The following is an 11,403-nucleotide window of genomic DNA, read 5'->3' as shown; positions in this document are numbered from 1 at the left end:
GTCCCGCTGGGGTGAGGTCTCAGCAGGAGGGCATACGGGGCGGGAGGCAGGCAACGGGCCCGGCACTTCCTGTCGCGTGTGCAGGCACCTGCCATGTCCTGTCTCCCGTCAGCTCTCAGGACTGCCAGGCAGTTCGCAGGGGCTCCTGATCGCACCCGGCCTGTCCCTGCAGACCCCTGCCCCCCCACAGGCGGTGCGTCCCAGCGCCAGGAGGAAGGCTCCCAGGCGCTCCGTCTGCTGTGCGGCCTCACTGGTTGGTGGTGGTGGAGCCCAGGGCTGTTTTGTGGGGTTTTCCAAGTCCAGGTCAGCTTCCGGGGTCCGCTGGGTAGACCCGTCCTGTGCCCACGGATCAGTTTAGATGGAGGCTCCAAGGGGCACCGAGGGCCCTCTGCCCGAGCAAGTGCTGCCAGCCCCTGGGGGCCTCTGAGGAACCCAGGCCCGACGGCCTGTGCCGCTGCCCGGGGCAGCTGTGTGCCCACAGCGTCCCCCAACCCAGAGGGCGAGCTTTCCCTGCTACCAGCTGAGGAAACCCCTTCTCACAGAGCGGCAGTCAGCACCGACTTTTATAAAACTTTATTACATAAAACTGCCTGGATAAGCCGCATTCTGGCTGACTCACCGCTCTGTGGGGGCTGCCCCACCCCTGGGGTCTGGGGGTCTGAGGCCCGGAGACCACAGTGGGGCCAGCACCTTTCCCAGGGGTCAGACCCCGGTGGGGCCGCCCCGCAGGCTGTGGCTGGGCCTGGGGCCTGTGTGTCGCCGTCACCTTCAGCCAGAAGGAGGTGGCGTTTGGAGCTGACCCCCCGATTCAGACTGGATGCCGCACTTCACCCATTCCCTCCGCGCCTCCCTGCCCCCTGCCATGAGCCACCTCCCCATTGGCCAAACCTGAACCCAGAAATTGGGACCCCAGAGCCCAAGCCAGAAGCCGAGCCTGCCGGGCTCCCTGTCACTCTGGGAGTCTTCACTTTGAAGGCCGGCAAGATAGACCCGCAGCTACTTCTAATCGGGATCCAGTTAAAAGGCAGAAATGCCGGCAGACACAGAAGGCTGGTTTACTGCTTCCAAGACACACACTTGGAACCACTGTCCCCCGAGAGGGAGGATTTCAAAGCCTGAAGGGAGCGACCGCGTCCTTGGCCCAGGCGGTCCCACTGCCCCTGAACATCCAGTGACATTCCTCCCGCCCACGGGCACCGGAGCCGAGCCAGCAGACGCCCTCCGGAGGGCCGGTGGACACTGCGCGTCCCCACTTCACTGAGTCATCTTGGATCAAGCGCGGCGACAGCACTGACACGAAATCATCCCGTGCCCAGAAGATGGTGGGGAGGGCAGCGCCTTGCGAGCTGGAGAGAAAGAGGAGGAGGGGCAGGCACCCCGCCAACCCCCCGCCCACACCCTCAAGACCGAGGGGCATCGATGACCCGTCCACGCTGCTTTAACCCGAGATGTACACTGACCTTGACAGCGGGTCCCAGCAGTACGAGCAGGCGCAGGCACGGCCCAGCCCGCCAACAGCAAGCGTGTGCACAGGCCGTTGTGCCGAGGCCGGCGCTGGGTCCTCGGGGGCACCAGAGACCCCTTAGGTGTCTGAAGATCCACGAGGGCCAGACAGCAATCTGACCTTTGCCCCCAAGAGCATTTATATATAAACTGGAGGCCCGGTGCGTGACATTCGTGCACTGGGGGTGGGGGGTCCCTCAGCCCGGCCTGTGCCCTCTCGCAGTCCGGGACCCCTCGGGGGACGTCCGCCTGCCGGCAGGGAGTGACCCTGAGCCTAAGCCGGCAGTCAGACATCCCCCGAGGGGTCCTTAGCGCTGCCTCGGAGCCAGGAGAGGCTCCCTCGCCAGCCGTGAGCCCGGCTTCTGGCTGAGCGGAGCCCTCCCTGTGGGAGCGCACTGACCACCAGGGGGCAGCTCCTGCGCCGAGGTCTCCCCCGTGGTCGTCAGTGCGTGGCATAGCGACCCATGGTCCGCCATTCGGTCAATTTGCATATTAGCCTTTTATCATGTAGGATGTAGGATAGGCATCCATTAAACCCTACAGATTGTACACTTCCCACCCAGCTGGAAGGTGGGCTGGCTCCCTCAGCAGATGAGTGGCCTCAGGGCCGTGGCAGCACGTGGGGCGGATCACGTGAGTTTACAGGGAAGCCCGACTCGGGAGGGAGCGACACTCGTAAGAAAGAACTGACCTTGGGAAGTAAACACACCAACTGCAGGTGCTCGGGTCACAGACGGTCTATTAGCAGCAGAGGACGTTCATAGAAAAAATATACTTTTCAGAAAATAGCCGAGAAAGTCTAGAGATAATAAAAAGTTTACAAAATATATCTTAAGCCAAAATGTTGCCCAAAACGTATAAAACTCAATCTTTGAAACTTCACCAGGAGAGGCAGGCGCTGTCCGCTGGTGGCCGGTCCTCAGGGAGCCGCCGGCTGAGTGCGGCCCAGCCCGGCCGGAGGGCGAGCGGCGGCGGCCGGGGCCACTCCGGGTGTCCTGTGGTCAGGCAGCGGGCTGCCCGTGGGCAGGCGGGGCCGGGCCGTGTGCGGGCGGCAGGGCACAGGCTCAGGTCTCCACCAGGATCTCCACCACGTGGTCCAGCTCGCCCAGGTCCCGCTTGCAGCTGGAGCCAGGGGGCGGGGCGCCCGCGGAGGCCAAGGTCTCGAACCCGTCGCCAGGGACGGACTTGGCGCCCACCATGCCCGTCAGCACGGCGTCCAGGTCGTAGTAGGGACCGTCCACGTCCGCAAACAGCCCTTCCCCCGCGCGGGGGGCTCTGCTCTCCAGGGTCTCGAATATCTGGTCCAGCGACTTCTGGAAGCTGCCCCTGCCCTCCCGGGGGCTGTCCGCCTCCCACACGCAGCTGGGGGCGCTCCTCGGCGCCTGCGCACTCGCGGCCCCCGGCAGTTCGGACAGGAGGTCTGGCGCAGGGCTGCCCCCCGAGTCAGGAGCCGAGTGCCCCCCCTGCTGCTCCCAGGGGGTTCGACACAGGATCTCGGTGGAGACGAGGCGCTCCAGCGGCCCCTGCCCCGCGCTCGGGGGCGCCGGCACCCGCCAAGTCCCGTCCTGGCTCATCTCCTCCTGCAGCTGCCGGACCGTGTTGGCGATGAGCACCGAGCGGCAGAGGTTGGGCTCCACCAGCATGTGGCACAGCTGCAGCTTGACCAGCGACATGTCCAGCAGCGACTGGCGCTGCAGGCTGTAGGAGGGCGGGGCCGGGGGGCTGTCCTCGCCGTCCGCGCTCTTCCTCTTCAGCCCGCGGGCGAACATCGTGGTGTCCTGCGGAGACCGAGGAAGACCCTCAGCCCCTTCCAGAGCCCCTCCAGTCTGCGGGGCCGGGGCCGGGGCGGGGCGCGGAGCGGAGACCAGAGGCCGCTTCCAGAGCGCGTCTACGCCACGCACAGCCACGCGGAGCTCCGAGTGCGCCCATGAACCGCAGCCTCTGACCCCGCACAGCCGTCTCCACCCGCAAAGACGACGGACTAGAAACGGAGGCACACGCCCAGGGCGGCGCCAGGCAGGGCGCGTCTTCCTCTGACCGGCCAGCCGCCGGCACCCCACCCGCAAACAGCCCTGCGAAGAGGTGCAGAGAACCCGCAGGCAGGAGGCGCTGCCGCGCACCCCGAGTCCCGCGTGCGGGGAGGACCCTCACCTTCACCTTCGGGAGAGCGGGCCTCTGCCCCGTCTGTCCCCCCAGGCTCCTCTCCAGGGCCCCGGGGCCATCGGGCCGGCACGCTGCAGGGACAAAGGCTGCGGGCAGGTGCCCTGGGCTCCAGAGGGCTGGCTGCAGGGCCTGGCGCTCAGGGTGGCACCGCCGCCACCAGCGCGCTCAGCTGACATGTTGGCGTCACAAAGCCGAGCACCGTGGGTGGGCGCCTCCCACCCGGGCCCCTTCCAGGAGAGGCGCCCACACCGCGTGACGTCTCTCTTCCCAGCTTGGTCAAGGAGCTCAACGTCTTGACTTCAGATAACTCCCTCGCGTTGTGGGTGAGGGTTAGACCCTGCGTTTGCCCATTATTGGATTTCCTTTTTAAAACACCAAACCTGAGGCTGCGTGAAGGTGCTGGGAGGGGAGTCCCGGGGGGGGGGGTGGCGATGGGGTCTGCAGTGAAGGAAGGAGGGGCTGAGGCCTCCCCCGGAGCCCCTGGCAAGGCCCCCCGCCAGCCCTGCAGACTGAGGGCCCTGTCCTGAGTTTCAACACCCTCGACCTCACTCCCGTGTACTTAACGTGTAAAACTTAAGCGACCGTGGGCATTTAACCCGGGAATGAACACCAACGTTCACGTACAAACATGTACAGGCATGTTCACTGCAGCTGCACTCAGAGCTGAACACGGAACAGGCTCGCACCGGCGTGGCTAGGGTTCTCGGGGCCCACACCACGCACCCCCTCCCCCGGCAACGGGAGTGGCCTGGGACCCCAGGGAACTGCCACGTGAGAAAGCCAATCTCAAAGAACGCGGGCGCTGGCCCCACGGCGGTGACATTCCAACAGAGACGGGGACGGGCGGGCGTGGCCAGACCAGGTCTGCATGGTGGGTCCACAAGCCAGGCACCTGCTAAGTGCACAGAACCACACATGTGCACACGCACACACACGCCATCAGATTCAGATCTGTGACCACCCGGGGGGTTTAAAATGCGAGTGACCACAGCGCTGGCCAGTGTGGGCGTCATCTGTGCACCAAAAGGTCGGTCGCCAGTTCAATTCCCGGTCAGGGCACAGGCCCGGACTGCGGGCTCGGTCCCCAGCAGGGCGCGGGCAGGAGGCAGCCGATCCATGTTTTGTTTTGCTCTCACAAGGGTATTTCTCTCTCCCTCTCCCTTCCTCTCTCTCTAAAAATCAATTTAAAAAACTAAAACCCACACAAACAAAAACCTGAGTGACCATAGCTTATTCCCCTACGAGACTAGTTCCCCCAAGAGCAAGCAGGTCGAACGCATCAACACAGCCGGCAGCACTGTCCGTCCGTCCGTCCGTCCTCACACCATCGCAGGGGCTGTGCGCACATCAGGGAGTCACCACCAAGCTCCTCAGACCGATCCAACCCCTCTGGTAGCGGGTTCACGTTTTCTGTCTTAGCAGCTAGTCCAGCGCTCACCGCCCGCACCACCTGGTGAAGTCGCTAGCTAAACCCGCTAAGCACTAGCACCGGCGGGCCGTGCACAGCTGCCCGTGCGCAGACGTGTATTCCGTGTGCTCTGGTGTTGTCACCTATCAGTCACTGCATCACTTCCACGCGAACACTGTGCTGAGACCATGCGATCATGTCAGACTATCGGACGCCAGGTCGAGGCCTGCAGCTCTGGCTCTCGGTAGTGTTTCCAGCAAAAGCTCCAGTCCCGCCTCTGCCTGGCGACTGGACTAGCATAACTGGTCCCCGCCCCCACTCAGGAGCGGGGGTGCACGAGGGCCGGCTCACCCTCAGAGCGCGGCAGGCACCCGGGACTGCAGAAGGCGGGTCTCTCCGGGAGGACAAGCCTCGTCCCCATTCCGCCCGCGGGCCCACCAGAGGACGCAATGTCGCCCTGAGCCCCCTTCTCCTCCCCTGCCTGCGTGCCTGCCAAGCAGGGGGGCTGCCCGCAGCTCTGAACTGGCCGCTTTGCATCTGGTGGCCGTCCTGCTGTGACTCCGGGGAAGAGGATCAGAAAGCACTGGACGCCCCCGGGCGCGGACGGGACCCCATCGGCGGGTTCTCCCTGCGTTTTCTCTGTTTGTGGAGTTGAGTTCACCTGCGTTCTTGCTGATCACACGGTTCTGTCAGGTGCAAGGTCACGACCACTCCCGACACTGCACGTTTACCCCAACGTCCAAATGTGGGGCTCTCACCTCCCCCCCCGCCCCCCACAGCCCAGCACGGACTCCTCGGAGCCTCCACCAGGACTGGGGAGGGGCCGTGCACCCCATCACGCTGCCCACTGGAAGCAGTCCGCGCCCCCCCCCAGGTTCTCCGCACCGCCCTCCCTTCCGGACCCTCCAGCACGGGTCCCCCGCCCGTGCTCCCCACTGCTCCTGCCCACAAGCCCACTCGCCCCGGGCCGCTGCCACCAGCCTGTTTCCACCAGAGGCCACGGGTAACCGAGGCCACCACATGGCGAATGAGGCAGCAAGAACCAAACGGAGGCCATAGGACTGTCCGCTCGGCCCACAGAACGGGAGGCTGACCGAGCGCCCGCTGAGCACGCCACCAGCGCGTGCGCCTGTCAGAACGCAGGGCGAGTGCTGGCCGTTCAGGCCACGCCCTAGTCACACCTGGTGGCCGAGACGGACGAACCGGCGAGAGGAGCCTGCCACGCGCTGCTTAAGCCGGACGCCGCCCAGGACGCACATCAGAGCTCCGATCCCGGCCGGCCCAGGCGTGCTCCGTCCACATCTCCTCAGCAGCTGCTCACCCCGTGCCCAGCAGGCAGGTGCCGCACGGACGGCCCAGAGGTGGCCTGGGCGGGCCGCACGCCGCACACTTGTGCTGGGACAGTCAGCCGGTGTGGTGTGGCTCTGAAGGGGCCCGGAGAGGTCGGGGCGGAGGTGGGACGTCCCTTCGGTGGGCCTGGCCCAGCACAGCCCTCGGCAAAGCCCACACCCTCCTCACGGGGGACACGGCCCGCCGGCTCCCTGTTCAGGATGAACAACACGTGGGTCTCACCCACCGCCATTCCCTCTGGGATCGGCCAGTTCGCACGTCTAGTTAAATGCCCGAGTCCACGGCACCTCTCCCCGTCAGCGTGCATGGCCAAGGCCGCCTCTGCCCAGGCGCTGGCCGGACAGAGGAGGGAAGGCTGAGTTCACCTGGGGAGCGGCACCCCCACGCAGAGGGGACCCAGGCCCACGCCAATCTCAGGGAGGCTGATGGGAACACAGGCCCAATTCTGAGCAGGAGGGCGGACAGGACCGACTCTGACCTGACCCATCACCGTGACCTTCAGCCACTGCCAGGCACCCCACGGGCCTCAGGTTTCTAAGGCAACGCGACTCTGTCTGCCACAGTCAGACCCACTGCGGACCCTCCATCAGAGAGGAGCAGGGCGCCGGCGCGGTGAGACGGGCACAAGGCGAGGCCGACCCGCGGTGGCCTGACCTCCTCACAGGCAGCCCCCCGGGAACCCCGGCCTGGTCACCTGGAATGAGACAGGCTCCCCGCCCTCCTTCCAGGCGAAACCTGCAAAGGTCATTGCGAGCTTTTCGTCCTGAGTTTCACCTTTAACCATAAAACATGGCCAGACTGGCACCTGGGCCGCTGCAGGTAGGAAGGCGCTAAGACATTAACCTCCGTATTTTTCTTGGCTCGCTAGGAGAGGTCAGTGACCTCGGTCGGTCGGTCGGTCGGCGTTCTGAGCGCGCACACAGCCCCGCAGAGAAAAGGCGGCTGGGCACCCCAGCTCCCGGCACCTCACCGGGGGCTCTTCCTGGTAACCCTATTTTGGGGACAATGAGCTTTTGAAGACGTGGAGCTAAGCTGGCCTGGAGCTTGGACTCGAGTTGCTGGTACTTTTCCGAGTCACAGCTGGGCCGCGTCCCAGGCTGACTGCGGGGCGGCACCAGGAGCCACAGCAGACAGCGGTTCCGGGACAGGGCAGCCCACCCTACCCCGTCAGTCTCCACCGGCCCGGGACGCTGGGGAGGCTGCCAGGAAGCGGGCAGAGCGCCAGCGTCAGACCCCCGAGGCCGCACGCTCGCTCCTGCCCTCCCAGACCAGAGAGAGCCCAGAGAGAGCTGGGCCCACCGCCGTTTGGAGCAGGGAAGCCATTGCAAAATGTCCTTAGCGTCCGTGTACGAGGCAACCAAGACCGAGACACAAAGGGGCACCCACGGGGCTCCGGGAGGCTGTCCTGGCCTCCGGCTCCGGGGAGGTGCCACTTTGTAAGGCATCATGTTCCAGCAGACCCAGCTTCGCTGAGACCCGAGAGGAAATGCAAGTGTCCCATGGCTCACACCCGCCACCACTCACTCTGCAAGGACTGCGGTTAGGAGGGGGACCGAGCCTCCCGCTCTGGTCGACACGGTGGGTGTGTGGAAGGGCGGCCGGTCGGATAAATGGAAGGATGGATGGGTGACTGGGTGGGTGGGTGGGTGGATGGATGGATGGGAGGGTGACTGGGTGGGTGGGCGGGTGACTGGATGGATGGGAGGGTGACTGGGTGGGTGGGTAGATGGGAGGGTGACTGGGTGGGTGGGTAGATGGGAGGGTGACTGGGTGGGTGGATGGATGGGAGGGTGACTGGGTGGGTGGGTGGATGGGTGACTGGGTGGGTGGTTGGATGGGAGGGTGACTGGGTGGGTGGATGGGTGGATGTATGGGAGGGTGACTAGGTGGGTGGGAGAGTGACTGGGTGGGTGGATGGGAGGGTGACTGGGTGGGTGGATGAGCGGGTGACTGGGTGGGTGGATGGGAGGGTGACTGGGTGGGTGGATGGGAGGGTAGGGTGACTGGGTGGGTGGGTGGATGGGAGGGTGACTGGGTGGGTGGGAGGGTGACTGGGTGGGTGGGTAGGTGGGAAAGGCGGGCAGCCACAGGGCACCTGGTCGAGCTGTAACTTTGTCAGTGGGACGTGCGTCGGCCCCGAGTCCCCACCGACTTCACGGAGGATCTCCTGGGTGATGGGGAGCCTGCACCGACCTGGTCCAAGGCCCCGGGAAGGAGGCAGGTGGGGGCCTCCCTACGGAGGCACCGCCTTCCGGCCCAGCAAACCCTCTCAGCGTGTCTCTATCTAAAGGGGCCGGACTACAGCCACGAGCTGTTACTTTTGGGTAAAAATGGGGCAGGAGGGGCGGTGGGGGGGGGGGGCAGAGGTCCACAAGGTCGCGCCCCTCCTCCGGGCGCCCACCGCCCGCCGCCCCGGGACCCCGGGCCGCCCCCGCCCCCACTCAGGATTCCAGGCCGCCCCCCGCCACCCCAGGCCCCCAGGCCGCCCCGCCACCCCGGACCCCAGGCCGCCCGCCACCCAAGGAACCCAGGCGACCACGTGCCGCCTCCCCGCCTCCCCGGACCCGAGCCTCCCCGCGCCCGCGGGCCCCGCCGCCCCCCAAGGCGGAGGAACCGGGAGCCCAGACCCGCTGCTCACCTGGCCGCCCGCCGTCCGCACCGCCTGCGCCGAGGGGGGGCGGGACCGGGGCGGGGCCGCTCAGCGCCCACAAAGGGCCGCCAGACGCGGCCGCCCCGCCTGCTGATTGGCTGAGATCGGGGGCGGGGTCTCTGGTTCAAACCGGGGGCGGGGCCTGCCGCTGGAGTTCCCGCGCGGCCGCGTTGGCCGTTGGGCCCGCGCCCTCCGCCCCGCCCCCGCCGGCTCCCAGGTCTCCGCGCGCGGCCCTACTGCGCCTGCGCGGGCCTCCTGGAGGCGGGACGTGGGCAGGAAGGGGGCCGGGCATGGGAGGGGATAGGCAGGTGGAGGGGCGGGGCGTAGGGCAGGAAGAGGGCGGGGCATGGGAAGGGATGGGCAGGGGAGGGGCGGGGCGTGGGGCAGAAAGAGGGCGGGGCATGGGAAGGGATGGGCAGGGGAGGGGCGGGGCGTGGGCAGGAAGAGGGCGGGGCATGGGAAGGGATAGGCAGGGGAGGGGCGGGGCATGGGAGGGGACGGGCAGGAGGGGCGGGGCGTATGGCAGGAAGGAGGCGGGGCGTGGGAGGAGACGGGCAGGAGGGGCGGGGCGCAGGGCAGGAAGGGGCGGGGCGTGGGAGTGGACGGGCCGGAGGGGGCGGGGCGTATGGCAGAAAGAGGGCGGGCGTGGGAGTGGACGGGCCGTAGGGGGCGGGGCGTATGGCAGGAAGGAGGCGGGAATGGGAGGGGACGGGCCGTAGGGGGCGGGGCGTATGGCAGGAAGGAGGCGGGAATGGGAGGGGACGGGCCGGAGGGGTCCCCTGGAAGCAGTGGATGACTCCGGGTTTGCCCATCGGGGAGCCCTGGACCGTTTTCCACCGCAGCTGCCCACCGCACCCCCGGCACCGTGGCGCAGTCTCAGGGTCTGGATTTGACTGGCCATCCGAGTGGGTGTGGGGGCCGCGTGTTGGAGGGAAGCCCGGGTCTCCTGCGAGATGGGGGCGCTCAGCAGGTGAGAGCTGGTGCCCCTCAGGAGGGTGGGCTGCCCCTGCCCCCCCCGCCCCCACCCGCCCGGGAGCCGGCTAGGCTCCCGCCCCGCTCCCGCCTGCACCCCGCCCTGACGCCCTCCCTGCCTCTCGGGCCCCGGGGTTGGCACTGAGGTCAGGCTCTGGGGTTCTTCCCCGTCTCGGCGGGGGCTCGACCCGGTGGCTCGCGGCCAGGGGCTCAGGGTGGGCCCGGCGCCCCACGCCCTCCCTGCAGCAGCCGGGAACGCTGCCCACTAGCGGCGGCATCGGACACTCCCGGGCTCTCCCAGCCGCCAGCGCCCTCCAGGGGCCCCGGGACACACGGCCTTCGGGTGCCGACCCTGGGATTCTGGGGAAGACCGACCCCGGGGAGGTGACCCCGGTCCTCCGTGTCCGGCGGCCTGAGCGGAGGACACGCTCGATCCCAACCACAGGCGGCGGGGCGCGGGGCTCAGGGGCTGAGCGGACTCAGGAGCCAGGAGGTCCGTCACCAGTTCGATTCCCTCAGGGCACGTGCGTGGGTTGTGGGCTCGATCCCCAGTAGGGGGCGTGCTATCTCTCTATCCCTCTCCCTCTCTAAAATCAATAAAAACATATTTTTTAAAGCGTCTTAAATATACATTTGTGTTGATTTCAGAGAGGAAGGAAGTGGGAGAGAGAGAGAAACATCAAGGATGAGAGAGACACATTGATTGGTTGCCTCCTGCATGCACCCCGACCAGGGGTGGGGATCGAGCCCGCAACCTAGGGACGTGCCCTTGACTGGAATCGAAGCCGGGACCCCTCAGTCTGCAGGCCAACGCGCTGCCCACTGATCCGAACCAGCCAGGGCTAGAAGAACATTTTTAAAAAGTCACAGGCCGAGAGCCTGAGGCACGGGGGCGAGAGAGCCTGGCGCAGGGAGCATCCTCAGGGGGTGGGAGCAACACCAGCTGCCAGCCGCTTCCCCGGAGGCCGGGGCGCCCCACCAGCGCCCGCACCCCCGGCCCACAGCCGTCGGCCCACCAGTGTGATCAGCACCCCGGCCCAGCAAAGGCAGAACCCCATGGCCCTTCCCTGGCGTGACCCTCCCGTGGGGTCAGGAGTCCGACCCAGAGGCTGGGAGCCCAGAATTCCCACCAACCCTCTGAGCCCACCCCCCGGGCGGCCGCCTCTCCGCCAGGGCTCCCTCAGGTGTGCGGCCTGCGGGCCCAGCCACCATCGTGGGGGGCGGGGGGAGCCCCAGGTGTGCAGATGTCCTTGCGGTGGGGAGCTGGCGCGGTCTGGTGAAGGCCCTCCGGCTGGTCGACGTGGCGTGTGTGTGTGTGAGTGTGAGTGTGAGAGAGTGTGTGTGAGTGTGTGTGTGT

General features: G+C 66.9%; 1 protein-coding gene across 5 annotated transcripts; it reads right to left on the bottom strand.

Annotated features, from left to right (window-relative positions):
- Positions 1-826: 826 nt before the first annotated feature.
- Positions 827-9,182, bottom strand: CDCA4 (cell division cycle associated 4). Of its 5 annotated transcripts, XR_008556021.1 has the most exons (4): positions 9,063-9,182; positions 2,387-3,281; positions 2,195-2,241; positions 827-1,624 (listed from the first exon to the last, which is right to left on the bottom strand). XR_008556021.1 is itself a non-coding variant. In XM_054715686.1 (2 exons), exon 2 carries the CDS (start codon positions 3,270-3,272, stop codon positions 2,568-2,570), a length of 705 nt encoding a protein of 234 aa, XP_054571661.1. In that variant the 5' UTR covers positions 3,273-3,281; positions 9,063-9,182; the 3' UTR covers positions 827-2,567. The 5 variants fall into 5 exon arrangements, 2 of the variants coding, with proteins under 2 accessions (XP_054571661.1, XP_054571662.1); XR_008556020.1 differs by having other exon boundaries at positions 827-1,346; positions 1,461-3,281; XR_008556019.1 differs by having other exon boundaries at positions 2,195-3,281.
- Positions 9,183-11,403: the final 2,221 nt, after the last annotated feature.

The sequence above is a fragment of the Eptesicus fuscus genome, chromosome 5 (assembly GCF_027574615.1).
Source record: "Eptesicus fuscus isolate TK198812 chromosome 5, DD_ASM_mEF_20220401, whole genome shotgun sequence".
Classification (NCBI taxonomy): Eukaryota; Metazoa; Chordata; class Mammalia; order Chiroptera; family Vespertilionidae; genus Eptesicus; species Eptesicus fuscus.
Note: the sequence above shows the minus strand (reverse complement) of the source record. Positions and strands in the feature narration are given on the sequence as shown.